Source organism: Sinohyriopsis cumingii, chromosome 1 (genome assembly GCF_028554795.1).
Source record: "Sinohyriopsis cumingii isolate HCF-2022 chromosome 1, ASM2855479v2, whole genome shotgun sequence".
NCBI lineage: Eukaryota > Metazoa > Mollusca > Bivalvia > Unionida > Unionidae > Sinohyriopsis > Sinohyriopsis cumingii.
The window spans coordinates 80,647,387-80,667,152 of NC_142961.1; the positions used below are offsets into that span (position 1 = coordinate 80,647,387).

The 19,766-nt window shown below is 34.0% G+C and overlaps 2 protein-coding genes across 3 annotated transcripts in view; one reads left to right on the top strand and one right to left on the bottom strand.

Annotated features, from left to right (window-relative positions):
• Positions 1-2,531: 2,531 nt before the first annotated feature.
• On the bottom strand, positions 2,532-17,529 carry LOC149807214 (large ribosomal subunit protein mL55-like). Its single transcript, XM_089963672.1, has 3 exons — positions 17,405-17,529; positions 12,480-12,666; positions 2,532-2,689 (listed from the first exon to the last, which is right to left on the bottom strand). Exons 1-3 carry the CDS (start codon positions 17,419-17,421, stop codon positions 2,546-2,548), a joined length of 348 nt encoding a protein of 115 aa, XP_089819798.1. The 5' UTR covers positions 17,422-17,529; the 3' UTR covers positions 2,532-2,545.
• A 901-nt stretch (positions 17,530-18,430) lies between these two features.
• LOC149807215 (cystinosin-like) overlaps positions 18,431-19,766 on the top strand; it is a 49,225-nt gene continuing 47,889 nt past the window's right edge. The window contains exon 1 of one of the 2 annotated variants that reach the window (XM_089963709.1): positions 18,431-18,586. In XM_089963709.1, coding sequence (XP_089819835.1) covers positions 18,508-18,586 — 79 coding nt within the window. In that variant the 5' untranslated portion in view covers positions 18,431-18,507. Of the gene's footprint in view, positions 18,587-18,899; positions 19,097-19,766 lie in introns of those variants that run through there. The other variant, XM_089963710.1, reaches the window with a different exon arrangement.

The following is a 19,766-nucleotide window of genomic DNA, read 5'->3' on the forward strand; positions in this document are numbered from 1 at the left end:
GCTTAGGTATTTTGCATGACTAGACATTTTGTAGCATGCCATAGCCATGCCCTTGCCTCAAGATCAAGATCACAGGAATGGAAAAAATATTTTTGCAATTTCTATCCTTGTCTGAAGTATTACTTTTTAACCAATTATATTTTAATGACACTGTACCCAGTTATATATATTATGTATAGATGTGTCATGCAACACAACAATGACCCTTACCATAAAGTGAAGGTCACAGAAGAAACAGTGTAACTCTGACTTGTATCCTTGTCCAGGGTTTTTCTTTAGAAGCAATAGAGATTTTTTAGCAATTGTTAACCAGCTGTTTATCACCATCCAAAGCCACAGCACCTGCCTCAAGGTCAAGGTAAAGGCAAAATTAAAGAAAATATAAATCAGTGATCTCTATCTCTATCCGTGATGTGCCTAAGTTCTGAACCAATGAAATATGTTGAATGTCCTAACTTTGTGCCTGTCCTTCATTTGTGTGCCATGATTCTTGTGACCTCACATGCTTGGTTTGAGATCCTGATGTCATTAACTGGGTCAATGCCTTTTGTTAACAGTGACAGTAAGTACTGATTAAAAAATATTTGATGAAATCAAATTTAATAACTCACTATAGTTCAATAATAGAAGGCACAACCGAAATGTCCAATTTAACTGATGTCATATTTTTCTCAAGTTTGAGCAAGTGTTAGCTGTTCAAGACAGGACTGCTGTTCACATACTGATTTATGGAACCTTTTTTATTAGTGGGAAATCCAAAACAGATATTTTTGTGACGGCAAAGACAATGCAAAAGTTTGGTTACTATAACATGCACTTCTTATACCATGTTAGGAAAAATGAATCAAACAGATAACAGAATGAAATTATTCACTTAAATATTTAAATATAAAGGGGACAATCTTTGTTATTAAATAAGATTGAAAACAAATCTTATAAATATTAACGACATACGTAAATATGGCATTTTTATCAAATGTTTGAAATAAATTATTTTTACAAATGCATCTTACTTTATGGGTTGCTATTTTTATCATCTTTATTTTATTGCAGTTCATAAGCCTGTAAAATAAATGAAATATATTACAGATGCGAGTAATAATAATATAGGAGACCATAAATAATCGGATTAGACATACTGGCCTAATTGTCACATTAGCATTTATTTTAGGGGCACAAAACATGGGCATACTTCAGGAAATTAACAAATTTTGTGACATTTGTAAAAATGTTACCTAGCAAAGAATTTGGCGAGATTATGAACATTTTTTCAACTATAAATAAATTAAGCACATATAGTTGAACACTTTCTATGGCAGATTTAATAGTTTCATGCAATATTAAAATATAAGTGTTACAATTCATGTTAAGGACAGCATGGCAGGTAGAGGATATTTTAATGAACTCAAGCCTTTTGTGAGCAGCTCCAATACTCAGTCACACCCATGTAACAAGGTCAAAACAAGGATAATGAAAGGCAGTGACCTTTTCTTTCTGAGCTGTAACTTTTTAACCCTGATAATTTGATGATACTTTATCTAGATCCACAACTTGTCATACATTAGTTGTGTCCATAGCTTCAAGGTCAAGGTCATTGGCAAACATTTTTTAAGAGATATGTAATATGAAGAACTCTTGTTTAAATCCAGAACTACAGTAGATGGACTCTACAAGGCACATGCAAATGTGAAGATAAGAAAGTAACAGGTAAGGCCCACAGCTTTATCTAAAATAAAGTACAAGAGAAAACAACTCAAAGAAATAAATTAGACTGTTTTCAAGCTAAATTGCATCTGGATTTGTTAAATGACTGTGATCTTTAATCCATCTGAAAATATATTTACAACCTGCAGCTTATTCATTCCGGATGTGACTTTTACCTTTGACCTTTTGACTTCCAAATCAACAGCTTTCTTTCTCACACAACCTGTAAGCTATCCACAATATTTGGTGAAGATAAATGGTTGAGAACAAAACTTTTGGTACAGCATATTTTTCATTTTTCAGCTAGTGACCTTGACCTCTGACCCTCAAATAAACAGGCAAGTGCAAACCAGCAATAAAATTTAGTCCATGTCAAGAAATAAATTAATTGGCCGAGAACCATTTTTCTTCTTTCAGTCAGTGACATTGACCTTTGACCTTCTGAACCAAAATTTGTATGCTTCTTTCTTCCCCAACATGCCTACCATTGGAGTACATATTTATAAAAAAAATGAGACCAAGAAATTAACTTTGAGAGACATGTGTGTCTATTAGTAAACGATCTGATTAGATTCTCATCCTGTTGTACAATTTCGACAACTGTTACAATTGCTTAGTATGCCCTAGAGGCAGACATTTTTGATCTGCCATGGGGGACTATACACGACTTATAAGAACAAATCAAGTTGGAATTACAAAATTGTGGTTTACAGTAACCACAAAATCCACAAAAATGTGTACTCATGAAAACAGGTACCCATGAATTAACATTGAATTCACTGTATATTTTCCAGATTTTCTGAAAGATAAACAGAAATCTCTTCAAATCTTGTTTTGACATTTAATTCTTCCAAAATTTTCTATATTTATTTGCATCAAATTGTACATCATCCTCTTCTTCCACCACAGCAATCCTCTTTGGAGTCTTTCGTTTTTGCCTGGCTGCCAACTGTTCACTGGTTAGTTTTGACAAATCCAATGGAAGCTGGAATAAAGAAACAAGATTGAATAATTAAACATGAGGCCCATCTGGCTGACATGTGCCAAACTATGCTAGTGTGCTGGCCAAGAAATCTGGGTCAACAGGATGCTTTCTGTAGAAATTTCCTCCAATGAAGTTCATTGAACAATATGGGAAAATAACTGTTTCAAGATTTCTATACTGTTATCTTCCTCTCCATCTGGTTTGTGCAATACAAATTCATGTATACCAATATACATTCTTTCAATCTTGTTCAAATCTGTTTAGTTTCGTTGTGAAATAAAGTTGGTTCAATTTACTTTCTTTTGATTTTAGCTCAGCCTTATTTGATGGAGGGTCAGCATTTTATTTATGTATAATTTAAATGTTCTTCATGCTAGGGTCCTTTCGATAAAATTTGGTCACATACTGTTTAATGCTTTTCAAGAAATGCTGCTTCAACATTTTTCTATTTTTAGCAACAGTGGCTATATTTGGTGGTGGATAAGCACCATCTGTAGAAATGATAAAGTTCTTAACTTGTAAATTTTGGTCAAATACTGATGAGCAGTTTTTGAAAAAAGTTTAAAGGATTTTTCATTGTTTGTAACAGTGGGAGTTTTTTAAAAAATTGCCGATTAGCACCTATTGTGCAAATCTGAAAGCCTTTAAACCAAGACCCTTATGCCAGGACAGTTTTTTCCTACTTAAATGTGTTAAATTTGTGTTTTAGAAATGTAAAGATTTGTTCTTTTAGCAATGCAGGGCCATTTTTGATAGCAGATCTGTATTACTTGATATGCTTTAAAGCCTACAGGCCGCCAAACATGGCTAAATTCTGATTAGAAGTTTTTTAGAAGTCATTTGAGGAGCTTCTACTTTAGCAACAGTGGTTTTATCTGACAGCATATAAGACGTTTTTGAATAAAATGAAAAGACCTTTATGCCCACATGCTTTTTTGTAAACTTTGGTCAAATTCTGTTGCTAGGTTTTTAAAAAGTTTCACAAGGTTCTTCTGTTTGAATAATGGTACCAATAGTTATACTGGACGACAGATTTTTGACTGCCATTGATGAACAAATCTGAAAGGTCCTAATGCCAGAATGCATCAGACATGTTTAAATTGGTGAAACAGCTTTTGCGAAGAAGTTGTAAATAACAACTGTGAATGGACAATCTGTGACAAAGGATCTTACCACAAATTCACTTGGCCTTAGAATACAAGTCTGATCTTTAATGTCCAAGATTGAAATATAATTGGATCAGATGGTAAGTCTTCCATGTGACAATCTTTTGTATTAGACCCTATTTGAAGATGGGTGAGGTGAGGTGGGGTTGGGCAGGGAAGGGGTGAAGGGATCATAATGGATGCTCTAGGAATTCATCTTTATCTGTTAATCCAAGTAAGAAAATGAGCAAAGTTTATCTTCAGATTTTACTAGTTTTGAAATTAAGTGAAGAAATTGTTTTAGATTATTCCTTCATTTATATTTTCAATATTTCTCCAACAATATGCTGTTATGTATATTTAATTTATATTTGTGTGCTAGACTTTTGTTCATGATTGAGGGTTGTGGATGGACTTTTTTTAAAATGACTTTTGTCATGATTGTAAGCAGCAAACAAGGTGTCTATATTTGAGTTTGCAGCCTAACCTTTATTTTGTGTAAGCAGAATTTCCCATAGTTTCCAGAACATTCTATTGAGTCATAGGTCTGGTGAGGATCTGTATAAATAGGAGTTGGTAAACAAGTCATTCATTCATGTTTTAAGATTAGTCATTGGAATCACTGACAGTTTGTGTTTAGATATCATTTGAGAGTACATTTTTATTCAAATTATTCTTCAGAATTACAAAGTATTCTATGGCATTTTGATGAATATATTACTTAGGGATTACTGTGAACTCATTCAAGACTAATGATACATCAGGACATTCAAGACTATTGGCATTAATATGGAACCTTCTGTATTTCTGGATTTGTGATAATACATTGAGGATTATTTGGGATTTAATTCATAATACTGCATGTGTTTTTTAAATTTTCACTTTGTAACTAAAAGAAATAAATAACTTGTTGATTTTACTCAACTGGTTGGTTTTGTTTCTCTTTGTTACGTAGCTTAAGGCCAAGATTCATAATAATACAATTTACTGTGTCTACAGCAGGTAAATAAAAGTTGTAAGGAATGAACCTATAATGAACATATGGATTATACTGTTCTTACTGGAGAGAAATATGTCTTTTGTAAGTAATTCTATCATTATTATTTAACAAGTGGGCCTGATGTTGGTCACTGGCATTCAAAACTTAACAACCGACCCTTTCATGAACCTAGGTATACTCTCAAACGTTATATCATGTTGATTTAACCTATTTAAATATATTCTGTTAAATCCAAATAAAACAATATATATAGTTCTGGTTATACTGATGAAAAAAATTAGGGTAGGTGGGTCATTACAAACTTTTTCTGTTTTGGGGGGGACTGGGGTTGGGATGGGGGTACAAACTGATTTAAATTAAGCACAGACTAGCAAACAAGTGTCACTTGCATCCTGAACTTAATTTTGATCATAATTACATACCATTTTTAATATTTTTCTCAATTTTTTTCTTTTATATCCAAAATATTATTTTCTTAAATTTCATGAAAAAATTGACGATTGGCAGGAACAAAATAGGATCAGTCATGAAACCAGAACCAAAAACTATTTGGCCAAACAAACTGCTTTAAAGATAATGGCATAATTAATATGCACAGTCTCTTGCTCATACCTGAAGTTGTTCAATATCTTGATGATATAAACCCACTGACCAAGTTTTAAAGTAAATGAACAAGAAATACCATACATACATGCCTACAGGTTGCGTCAAACTGCAAAGATCTAAATCTATTATAGCATAATGCACCTGCAGATCAGGGTCTATATTGTTTGTTTGGTACGGATTACTCCTAACAAACTGCACAGACCCATATCTGCTGGCACATTACGTAATGGCAGATCTGGGTCTGTGCAGTTTGTAGTTGGTCTGGTCTTATAAGTGAGTGTATATGGAAGTCAGCAGACCTACCACAGCTAATCAGATGCAACACATCTCATTAATAGAGCTTATATTTTAAGTTTCATCAAAGTCTGACTAAAAACCTGGCATCAACAATGGCAACAAGCTCAGCCAATCAAATACAATATGACTTCATTAACATGCTTGAATATATTCACTTTCAATATATTCCAAGATCGTTTATCAAAACTGGATCAAAATTATGGCTTCAAAAATATTAATAAGTTCAGCCAATCAGATGCAAAAACACCTCATTAATATGCATGGAACTAGATCATTACTGAAATTGTCCAAGTTCTTGTTGATATAAGTACGTATTCAAGTTTGAATAAAATTCAGTTAGAAGGAAGACATCAAGAGTGGTCACAAGCTCAGCTAATCAGACAAAATATCACCTCATTCACGTGTGGATCCCACTCTTTACTGAACCCATCTAAGACCTGGATAATGTATGCCAATATTTCAAGCTGATCAGAATCAGACCAGAAATGTGGCTTCCTGACAGAGACCAAAAATATCAGTGCCCAATGTCCAAGGTCCATTTAAATTGTCATCAGACCCCTCTCATATTTTACAAGTGAGTTAATTGCCCATCAGGTTTGTCAAAAATAAAGCGTTATTTGCCTGAAAGGAAGCATTATGCACACTGACAAAATGCAGCATTTTCATTCTGAAGATTCCTCAAAGACTGGTACATCATGAATATTCGGCCCCCTGCTGGGCTCCACAACCTTAAAATCATCTGCTCAATCTTTTTATTGTATTGAAAGCTATAAATTTTGGGTAGAAAGCTAAGTATAAATGGGAAATAGTAGTATTCTGTTCTCTTTATTTCACTAGTTCCTTATAATTAGCTCTCATTTAACTGCATGAATAATAATGAGCTGTTCCTTGCACACACCAACTTGGTAATGCATCAATGGTTAAATATATACAGCAGTGCCTATACAAATTGTTTGATAATTAAGCTAAGCTATGGGATTAGTGACTTATAAAAGTCTCTATTACAGCAGTCATCACCCTTGAGAAGTGGTTCTTAACCAACAGGTCATGACCCCAAACTGGTTTTCCATTCTGTTTTGAGTAGGTCACCAAGATTGACCATAATACTGTAATTTGAAATTTCCTACCATGTCAGTGGGTATTGTAGCATTTAATGGGTGGTGAGGATAAAACAACAAACCTAATCTGGGTTGCTGCCCAAAAAGGTTAACAAGCATGCCTTTAAAGAACCAAGATAATTACACTGTATTTTATTAAATTTAGATCAAGGAATTGATTGTCATTTGTTCTATTAATAAACTGAGAGGGTGTTTCCTGTAATTGTGACACATCTATAGTATTAAGATGTGAACTGATTATGAAACCTGAAGCTACTGTTTTTACTGAATGATATAAAAAAGACCAACACCTCTCCAGCTTCATTTGTTTTAACCACGATAAAAAACAGGTTTGTGAAGCATTCAGAAAATTAAATTACTGAGTAAACAGTTTATATCAGGACATGAGAAAACACTGCATTTTAGTAAACAATGTTACATAAATTATGTTGGAAGTACAATGTACACTATTCAGACAGGCAAATACACAGAAAATTAATCAATGGAAAGCATTTCTACATTTGTTTAAAGCATAGTGGTTTAAAAATTGTGTCTAAACAAGTACAGTGAATTCTAAATCAGCGCAAGTGGTTTTGTAAAAGCCACTTGTGCTGGGTCCATGTCTGTAAAAATTATTTGAACAACAAGAGGGATAACAAGCTCAGTCAATCAGATGCATGATCATCTAATTATTATACATGGATCTTGCTCATTATCAAACTCATCTGAGATTTTCATGACGAGTTTGATCAAAATCAGATTAGAAATGTAGCTGCAGTGTGGTAACATGGTTAGCGAATCAAATACAAGATCACATCATTAATATGCATTGCTCATGCTCACTATCGAACTTGTCCATGTTTTGATGATACAAACTCATAACCAAGTCTGACTGAAAATGGATCAACATCTAAAGTGGTAACAAGCAACTGCTGATGGAAAGATGCATGACACACAATTAACAATAGCTGATGCACACATAGCCAGAGCTCGGTTTGCTTTGCAGCAAGGTGAGATAAAAAGATGCCACTGTTTTGCCTCTTCAAGAATATATTTAGGTTGTTTTGAAAGTTTCCTTTCATCCATTATTAACTTTGTTGTGCCATTTTTATTTCAGATTGTGAAAGGTTCTTTTAACCATAAAGAGGATCAAAAGTGTGTTGAACAAACTGTTATCGAGTGTGCTCAATAACCTTGTAGCCATTAGGAATAAACTGTTACAGAATGTGCTCAATAACCTTGTAGCCATTAGGAATAAACTGTTACCGAGTGTGCTCAGTAACCTTGTAGCCATCAGGAACAAACTGTTACCGAGTGTGCTCAGTAACCTTGTAGCCATTAGGAACAAACTGTACCAAGTGTGCTCAATAACCTTGTAGCCATCAGGAACAAACTGTTACCGAGTGTGTTCAATACCTTTGTAGCCATCAGGAACAAACTGTTACAGAATGTGCTCAATAACCTTGTAGCCATCAGGAACAAACTGTTACTGAGTATGCTCAATAACCTTGTAGCCATTAGGAATAAACTGTTACCGAGTGTGCTCAGTAACCTTGTAGCCATCAGGAACAAACTGTACCAAGTGTGCTCAATAACCTTGTAGCCATCAGGAACAAACTGTTACCGAGTGTGTTCAATACCTTTGTAGCCATCAGAAACAAACTGTTACAGAATGTGCTCAATAACCTTGTAGCCATCAGGAACAAACTGCTACCGAGTGTGCTCAATAACCTTGTAGCCATTAGGAATGAACTGTTACCGAGTGTGCTCAGTAACCTTGTAGCCATCAGGAACAAACTGTACCAAGTGTGCTCAATAACCTTGTAGCCATCAGGAACAAACTGTTACCGAGTGTGTTCAATACCTTTGTAGCCATCAGGAACAAACTGTTACAGAATGTGCTCAATAACCTTGTAGCCATCAGAAACAAACTGTTACAGAATGTGCTCAATAACCTTGTAGCCATTAGGAATAAACTGTTACCGAGTGTGCTCAGTAACCTTGTAGCCATCAGGAACAAACTGCTACTGAGTGTGCTCAATAACCTTGTAGCCATTAGGAACAAACTGTTACAGAATGTGCTCAATAACCTTGTAGCCATTAGGAACAAACTGTTACCGAGTGTGTTCAATACCTTTGTAGCCATCAGGAACAAACTGTTACAGAATGTGCTCAATAACCTTGTAGCCATCAGGAACAAACTGCTACTGAGTGTGCTCAATAACCTTGTAGCCATCAGGAACAAACTGCTACTGAGTGTGCTCAATAACCTTGTAGCCATTAGGAACAAACTGTACCAAGTGTGTTCAATAACCCTGTAGCCATCAGGAACAAACTGTTACAGAATGTGCTCAATAACCTTGTAGCCATCAGAAACAAACTGTTACAGAATGTGCTCAATAACCTTGTAGCCATCAGGAACAAACTGCTACTGAGTGTGCTCAATAACCTTGTAGCCATTAGGAACAAACTGTTACAGAATGTGCTCAATAACCTTGTAGCCATTAGGAACAAACTGTTACCGAGTGTGTTCAATACCTTTGTAGCCATCAGGAACAAACTGTTACAGAATGTGCTCAATAACCTTGTAGCCATCAGGAACAAACTGCTACTGAGTGTGCTCAATAACCTTGTAGCCATCAGGAACAAACTGCTACTGAGTGTGCTCAATAACCTTGTAGCCATTAGGAACAAACTGTACCAAGTGTGTTCAATAACCCTGTAGCCATCAGGAACAAACTGTTACAGAATATGCTCAATAACCTTGTAGCCATCAGGAACAAACTGTTACAGAATGTGCTCAATAACCTTGTAGCCATCAGGAACAAACTGTTACAGAATGTGCTCAATAACCTTGTAGCCATCAGGAACAAACTGCTACTGAGTGTGCTCAATAACCTTGTAGCCATTAGGAACAAACTGTTACAGAATGTGCTCAATAACCTTGTAGCCATTAGGAACAAACTGTTACCGAGTGTGTTCAATACCTTTGTAGCCATCAGGAACAAACTGTTACAGAATGTGCTCAATAACCTTGTAGCCATCAGGAACAAACTGCTACTGAGTGTGCTCAATAACCTTGTAGCCATCAGGAACAAACTGCTACTGAGTGTGCTCAATAACCTTGTAGCCATTAGGAACAAACTGTACCAAGTGTGTTCAATAACCCTGTAGCCATCAGGAACAAACTGTTACAGAATATGCTCAATAACCTTGTAGCCATCAGGAACAAACTGTTACAGAATGTGCTCAATAACCTTGTAGCCATCAGGAACAAACTGTTACAGAATGTGCTCAATAACCTTGTAGCCATCAGGAACAAACTGCTACTGAGTGTGCTCAATAACCTTGTAGCCATTAGGAATAAACTGTTACCAAGTGTGCTCAATAACCTTGTAGCCATCAGGAACAAACTGTACCAAGTGTGCTCAATAACCCTGTAGCCATCAGGAACAAACTGTACCAACTGTTACAGAATGTGCTCAATAACCTTGCAGCCATCAGGAACAAACTGTTACAGATTGTGCTCAATAACCTTGTAGCCATCAGGAACAAACTGTTACAGAATGTGCTCAATAACCTTGTAGCCATCAGGAACAAACTGTTACCAAGTGTGTTCAATAACCCTGTAGCCATTAGGAACAAACTGTTACAGAGTGTACTCAATAACCTTGTAGCCATCAGGAACAAACTGTTACAGAATGTGCTCAATAACCTTGTAGCCATCAGGAACAAACTGTTACAGAATGTGCTCAATAACCTTGTAGCCATCAGGAACAAACTGTTACAGAATGTGCTCAATAATTTTGTAGCCATTAGGAACAAACTGTTACTGAGTGTGCTCAATAACCTTGTAGCCATCAGTACAACAGTACATTCCCTTTTGATTTCAATGTGACAGTAAAGAGGTACAGGTAGACAAAAAAAGAGAGACGTATATTATTTAAGCTGAGAGACTCTAATGAGTTTTGGGAAAACATTATATAATTCAGGGAAATAAAGATGAAATAAATATATGAATTTTTTATATTCAATAATTTTTGTTCTCACTTTTATTATGACAACATGCAGTTTTGAAAACATTATGTGATGCTACTGTGCATTTTCCCTAATATTATCAAGAATTTTGGGGGAGATTACTGTTAAACGAAGTCAATTAAGTGTGAAATATGACTTACAGTGACCTATTTGTTGCACTAAGGGTGTAATACTCCAGATGTAGCCTCCCACAAAGTTTCATGATTCCAGGTATAACAGTATGACACATGATTATTAAAAAAATGATGTGCTATGAAACTCCAAATGCTGCCTTAGGCACTGAGAAGAATGGATGATGTGCAGTGGGGCTGTGTATTGGTACACCTCTCTCTCAATAATGCGCACATAACAGAGTCCTCAAACATTAACCATGGCATATGTGGCAGTGCAAGTTACCAAAGGACCTCTCAAAAATTAAGGGGTGGATATTGATAGTGAGAAGTGTGATGGGTGTTAACTGGTTGAATACTCATTTAATAATCATACTGGGGGAAACAAATGGAGAAAAAACGTCAAAAGATAGTTTTTTCTAATGATGTTCTTCACTTTCCTGTAAAATATTTTTAAAATATCCAATCTCTCAAAATTTGTTTAAAACCTTACTCCAAGTGGTATGTATTTCTTAGAGTACTGCCTCCAGGAGGCATTACTGATATTGAATTGATCAATATTTACTCACATAATGTTATTTTCTGTGTACTGAGAATTGATTTTTAAAAGAAAATTTAACAAAACATACAACTTTTACTAAAGCTGTGTATTACATTATTTTCAATCAAATTTCAGGTCTCTAACAACTATACAATGAGTGATATATCAAGGTTTCATTTACCAATTTTGATCACAAATTTCCTCACATTAAACAAATGGGGAAATTTCTTTTGATATTTTCAAGACAAAAATAGATTAATGCCTGACCATGAATTAGGATTACAAGTTATTGAGGGAGAAGTGTATATGTGTGGAGGCTGATGCCAGGGGAAGTACAATAGATCTCTACTCAGGATAAGTTATTGTGGAGAAATCTTTTTCATTTTTTCAGTTAATGTGACCTCTATCCAGGTATGTGATGTATAACAAACTTTATTGTGCAGAAATGTTTTTCTTCTTTCAGTCAAAGTGACTTTGACCATTGATCCCAACATTGATAGGCTGACCTTCTACCTTCTGAACCTGAGAGAGGGCTCTTCCTTACCCCAAGTACAAGCCATCCATAAAGTCTGGTAACTGTAGATGGTGGACACTTCAAGTGACCCAGCAACCATTATTCTTTTTTTCAGTCAGTGACCATTCCCTTACAGCTTTTGACCACAATCAATAGTATTCTTCCTTATCCCAAGTGCAAGTCATCCAAAAAGTTTGCTGACTGTAACTGACAGACAATTCACATTTATAGTGTGCAATGAAATTGGTAAATGACAGATGGATGGACAACGTGATAACATGGTCACTCCACCATGTGGAGGATGAAAATACAAGAACATTAATCTTACTGAATGCATTAATAACCATACAATGAGTGCAAATGGCCTTCAGCCAGATAAGCAAACAAAACAAATATGATGATGTGGAAAAATTCTAATGGAAAGTGAAGAAAAAATAGTAACCCTGATGATTCTTCTAGGTTCCTTATATCGAACTGAAATGGTGGCACCATCTGGCAAGACAATCATTGTCGGATACATCCTTTGATATAAACTCCTGTTCAGTCTTGATATAGAAGCTCTGTTGCAGCTAAAACGAATTCCTGTAAACTGGCCAGTAGCATTACACAATGCACACAATGGCAACTGCCTGGAATGGACAACAGAACAAAAGTAACACAGAAATAGGGTACAACATATTTTTTATTAAGGATAGCTAAGGTTACTATTTAAATATAGCTGTCATCATATGATATAGTAAAGTTGCAACTGGAACCGAGATAGATAAAAGATGTTCATCAAGTGATTTTCATGGTTAGATTTATATACATGTACATGTATTAGGATCTTCCATGCTACATCTAGCCAACTACAAAATTATGCTTATGATAGGTAATAGGAGGAAATGGAAAATGTTAATTCTTAGACCAAACTTGAATCAGTGTCCATAAAAGCTAAGGAAGACTCAAAGTGGTCTCTGACAATTGATTGTTCTTCAAAAGAGGCTAACTAATTTCATGAAAAAAATAATGATTTCTTATTTTAAATCTTATGTTATCTTATTCACATTGAAATAAGGAATTTATGTATGTGTCAAGGTCAGATTTTTGTGCATTCTGCTAGTGTTTGGGATCCTTTACATGCTGAAATTGATCTGTTCTATAAACGATACCTTTAAATTTATCTTTCCTAAATTAGCATACTATGAAAGTGAAATCTGATTATACCATAAGAATGAACTTAAATATCTAGTCCATCTTTTGGAAGTGTAAATAATGACAATGTCAATGTCTGTGTAGATAATTTTATCCAAATAATCAAATATGCAGTAAGAAAAAATCCATCAAAACTAATATTATTTAAAATAAGGATCCACCTTGGGTGCATAACTTTTACGGTAGAGAAATGATTATATGATTAACGGAAATGTACTCAGACTCCCAAGCTCTGGCTTTCCGTACAGGGATAAAAAATGCTGAGATTAGAAAATCTAATTGTAATCATTGTAATCTGCTGAAGAACCTCTGCAGTGAAGTCTAATCAGAGAAATTTTTGGGAAATTTTTTAAAAATCTTGTCAATCATTGATTGTAAATGTCATAATTTAAATAATTATGAAGAAAAGGCAAATGTTTTTAATGACTTAATTTTGTAAACAATCAACAAGTGAGACCAAACGTGTACCTCAAATTCCTGAACCAGTCCTATGTTTTCAATTATTCTGCTCTTAATAACATTACTTATTATGTATATCTATATTTTTTTTAACCCCTGGTCGATTTTATTTAATTTTTTATAATTTTTATTCATGGCTGTCAATTGCAAAGAATCATACAAAATATCTTGAGTTAACTTTTGCATACGTGACCTAAGTATCTTAAGAATTTAGTGTTGCATAGGATCTATAAACAGATGCTTACATATGCTTGACAATTATTAACAATAATCTAAATAATAAAACTTAATGGTGCCTATGGCTTAATTTCTCACTGGATGATGGTTGAACTTTCTGGAAGAATTCAGCAACTTCCCAATGGCTTGGCTAGGTCAAATGAATAGGCCAATTTATTATATGCTGTGGATAATTGTATTTTGGACTTGATCTTGTCCAAAATCAAGTTCATTTTCTACCTGATCTGAATCATTGATTTTGATTTTGTAAACAACAGATTTATCTCAATCTGAGTCCAGAACATTGGAAATTACCCATGAAATGCTGGGTCTACCTGTTGTTTACCACATTTTATATTATAATTTTAGTAATAGACCTTTTACTTATAATTAAGATTTTATCTTGTAAACATCTGAAACCTTCCAGAATGAAATTTTCCATTAGATAATATTTTTTATATAGAAACTGCTAATTGTGACCTGAGGTCAAGTAGAGGACTATATGATCTTGTTTATGAAACTTTATCTAGAAATTAGTCATTCATGCTGCAAGATCTGACAAGAATCAGTTGTATTATTGTTGTGTCCAGTATATCATTTGGGCTGGAATATTTTTATTCAAATTATTTAATTCTGGTTATTCTTCACTGAAAATATAAAATATGCTCACAAATAATTAAATAATTATTCTTGTTAATGCAGACATGGATTTATAGTGATATTTAAATAAGAATATATTCTTGGATTGTAATATTGTGATTCAAAAGTAGACTTCTGGCACATCACTAAGACACAGGCTATCCCTGGCATGTCAACACTTCCAGCATTAGATTGATTTTGGACTGCCCTAAAGTTTATTCAGAATTTTAATAATTAGGACTTGTGTTAGAAGTTCTAGGATTGTTTGGAATTTACTTTTCAATACCATAAGTAAGTTCTTTTTACATTTTAACTTTGCATTCTAGGGAAATAAATTATTTGTTGAATTTTACAAAACATCTTGGGTTTTGCTCTTGTCTATTACTTAGTTTAAGAGAATAGAGTCATAATACCTAAAAGTACACAGTGAAAACTTAAAAGGAACTTACAGTATTGAGAATTTAATCCTAAATATTCCTAAATGTTCTCTCAGAAGTCCAAAAGTACAGAGTGTTCTGAATGAATTCTAGTGGTATTCCAAATAAATTCAAATCTTGAATGTGTTGATGTGCCAACAGTCTTGACGTATCACAATAATACAATATAAAATGTCCTTGAAGAATGAATTCACAATAATTATAAAATAGTGTTTTAGTTCTAAAAGCAATGAGCACTTTGTAATTCCAATGAATGATTTTAATAAACAAATCCTCTCAAATTATAGCTGAACACAACAAAAAGACTGATTCCAGAACAGAAGTTAAGATAAGACTGAGTATTTCTGATGTAAATAACTTTTGAAAAAAAACTAATACACAATATGAGGACCAGGATGAGGGTTAAAGGTTCATTTCAGAACATTCCAAGTTGTAAACAAGGTCAGGTCTTTTACTTAAATTTTAGTAAAGAACTGATAAATATTAAGGTAGACCCAGTTTTTCTGAGTGGAAAACTGACATCCTGATCTCAGATCCAAGTACATGTGTTCACCTACAAGTAAAAATAACAAATTTTAGTTATGTAATATGTTGTTTACAAAATGACCCTTACAATCTATAATCAAGGACAAAGAATTTAAACACATAATATTATAGATACATAACAAAAGATTATTTTCCCAGCAATTTCTTCCGTTTATATTAAAAGTAAAAACCTTTCATTTCTGCACATTCAACACACATCCTGTTCAACAGGTTTTATTACCTCATGACTGTTTCCTATTTATCATTCTTTCATAAAATGTGTAATGAAAAAATAATTATATCAGCAGAATCATACAATATCTACCACTCTTACAATGAAACAAAATTAAGCACCAGTTAAAATTTTCATGTTTAATGTGTTGTATTGTATTAAGAGCATTGTCAGTCATGTATAATTAGTCTGTAAACAAGGCATAAAAATCTGAATATGTTAATAAAGGTAGTGGTGTGACTGCTCAATTCTAAGTTCTACATGTGAGAAAGTAAGAAAAACATCTGTTAATAGATAGTTCCTGAATGACATCATCAGCAGCCATATTTGTGGTCAGTGGTCAGATTTACTGTTGACTTTATATGGTGTTTGGAAATTCAAAAAAAATCATTGATTCTCAATAAACCTTTATGAAAATTACATATAAACAAAATGCAAATCAAGCTTTCTGTTAGTATCTATATTTGTGATTTATAAACTGACTTTCCTTCAGTATGCCTTGTTAAAAATGGTAAATTTTAGTGATCGTATATAGGAGAACCTGCCATGTTGCCCATCAGCCAGGCAAAATGGGCAGAATATCGTCTGCTAGTGACCTTATCGGGAAGCATCTATACTGTGACATTATCACACTTAATCAACAGATGTCATATGAAAATAACAACAAATAATTCATTTTAAATTTATAAGGAAAACTTCTTTTTTTTTTGAAAAAGCTGTTTATAACATTCTGAAAAATGGGTTCCTGCAAGTGCTGCAAATAGTGTGTGCACATCATAACTGATACTCAGACAATTGGACAAGATTAAACCAACAATTAAACATAAGCTCCAGTGTACATTTTACCAAGGGGCCCCGAGTGGCCGAGTGGTCTAAAGCGCTCTCCATTACAGATCACTGCCATCTCACCTCTGTCTGCGTGGGTTCGAGTCTAGGATTTGGCCACTGTGGGTAAGTGAGAAAGATTGCCAGTAGCTTCTCGTGGGTCGGTGGTTCTTTCTGGGGTTTTCCTGAGTTCTTCCTCCACCATTAATACTGGCCACCATGCATAGCTTATCGTGTGCTGAAAAATGGCGTTAAACCCCACACAAAAAACAACATTTTACCAAAATGACATAAAAAGAATAAAGATATTAAATAAACGAGACCAGTAATAGATCCCTCATAGCAAAAATAAAAATAAAACGAAACACATAGCATATTAAAACGTAAGCAATAAAAACACTTTAAAAAGGCAACATTATATTTGAATTTATATTTTTTAAAATTAAAAATAACGTCCATTAGGACTTGATGTTTTTTTTTTTTAAAAAAAACATTAATTTACGTACCCCAAACCATTTCGAAGTCCAAGTATTTTAAATTAAAACAAAGTACAGATATTTTCTAATAAGTTATCATGTTCCACCAAATGCCCGAAACTCTATATTCGTGCTAGCTTTTGACAAAATAATTTGTAACAAATACGATTAAACTAAAACGACAGAAGGTACAGAATACGAAAATAGATTCCTTCGATAAATGAATACAGGAAAACATGGGTCAGACGAAAGCAAGCACATATGCCGAATCTAAAAAGCGAAACATGTGGAAATAGTATCCCAAACACAAAACTGAATTGCTTATATTTGTAAGGAAAATTTGGCAGTTCAACTTGCTACACACCAATTAACTTTCAACATCGCTGTGGTAGTACACAAGGTCTTAGCCTATAATCTAGTCTGGTTCCCTACATTTTATACAACCTGCGTTGCACTCTCTTCTGAGTCCATTCTGCTATATGGGGGCGCTCACCAGTTATTATATACTTTCGGGAAAGTAACGTACGTAAGGCGAAGTTGTTTGCATCTAAAAAAATGGACATTGGAGAGAATGTTGGAAAACCTCTATGTTACTTTGATGTAATGTGGCTGACATTTATTGGATATTGTACTTTCGGAAATTGTGCATGATCTAAGCACTTAATGTCTGTTCCCCTATGCTAAAAAAAATCAGCCTAATTATACTCTAAAGTACACTATATTTAGCAGCTATTCACATAGGGAAAATGAATTTTGCCAGACTAGACAATACCAGCTTCTGAAAGTGCAATGAATAAATTACCAAATATATAAAATGTAAGAAATGTTATCGCTCTTTTTTATTTTATTTATTTTTTTATTTATTTTTTGTACAATTTACCTCTGAAGTTCAGGAAGTGAAAATGACCAAGTGGAGATAGCACTTTTTTGAAAGATGCACATCTGGAATAAGGCCAAGCTGTGTACTCTATAACCCATATTAAACCATAAATCATACACCAAAATAAAGGAATTAAATGTTCTTTGAACAACACTTAAGATATACAAGGTCTTTTTTTAAATAGCCTGATAACCAGTGAGGAAACCCGGAGAAATTCTTTTTTCAATAAAAATTCTATAGCAAACTACGAAGCTATAGAGGGCCAACATATTCATACAAATCAGGGAACCAGACAAATGATGGAAGAGGCCGAAGATGGTTCGATTGCCAGAAATAGTCAAGGTGGTCCGAATCAGATATCCCTTGCGGCATGTATAAATCATGATGCCTAGAAAAGATGATATTTTGTCTTTGATTAATTTTGTATTATATTTGATAAACTAAGATACATTGTTATTATTTAATGTAAAGTTATGGATTTGGTTCCTTCTGAAATAAAAATGGCTCCTTATAACACTAAAAATTGACAATTAGCATCACATGCAACTATCATGTGACCGATATTATGTACTTTAAAGGAAACATTGATGTTGCTCATCATGTTCAAGGATTGTTGGTTGCCTTTGGTATTACTAGTACTTTTGTTCTTTTTTAACTTCACACATGGTAAGAAAGCGCAAATGGTGTTACGGCTGAAAAATATGTCTTTTTTGCTTTTGTTCTGTAGTTCTTTTTTCTTCTTCTTCTTAATGGCTTTCATTTAAATCCTGTGTATTGCTCTCGACGTATCTTCCCAATGGTATACTTCAGTCGATCTTGTGTTAATTATACAACTTTAGTCAGTACACAATGTATTTTAACCATATGACTTAAAATGAGCACAACAAATAACTGCAGATGACGCATTGTCTTGATCACATTATTTTATAGTACAAATCACATGGTAGGCGCATTTACTCATTTTAAATTAAATATAAATTGTTCTTTTAAAATTTAACACTACTTTTCTTTAACCAAAGTCTATTCGGTCCTGATTATTGAATGATCTGCACCTTATCTGTCACCAAGAAACTTCCAGACGAAAAGTTTCTATCGCTATGGACTTTTACAATGGTGGCCATGTACTAAACTTGTGTCAAAATAAGAGCGCGTCGAGTGGAATCGTCACAGTCGAGGGTAGTACGAATTTTTTTTATTATTAGCAATATGCGTAGCTTTCATATAGCTTTCTTTGTGACATTACAACATGTGACATTCAATCCGGATTGTACTGATCACACCTCTAGGTTCACTTCGTCCAAAAATGTCTGTGTAATTTAACATTGGTTTTGCCCAATGGAATTTGGCTGTATACGAATACAAATTAAGTTAATACTTGCCATTGAAAGGTATGTAGAATTAAATTTTAAAAAATGACACCCATTACTGAAATAGTGTTGAATGTATACATGACCCGTGTGACTTGTACTATAATTACTGATGGGTGAAAATATGACGTCTAGTTGTCCTCTGCCTTTCTTATTTGTTATTGTTTTTTTTGTTTTTTTTGTGGTTGGGTGTTGACATGACTGGTGTTGCCATGTACGAAAGAAAATAGGAGAACACACTTGTTCATATAAAACTCCCACTAGAACAAACAATCTATTTTTTCTTTAATTTCAGAAGTGACACCAGATAATTTACAGAATGTAAAACATTGGAGACTATGTTTGAAATAACCACTATATATTACAGGAGAGCATATGCACATATCTCATTAGATGGACCATACTTAATAGTTGTCACTGATGTTAAGTTGGTATAACCTCAGCTCTACAACTACATGTTTAAGGAGTAAATTCAGAAG

Bases quoted from the DNA above. Each gene is read 5' to 3' on its own strand.
- LOC149807214 (XM_089963672.1), bottom strand. The intron at 2,690-12,479 runs GTTACTATTTTT...TCTTTATTCCAG, and splicing joins AACCTAGAAGAATCATCAGG to CTTCCATTGGATTTGTCAAA.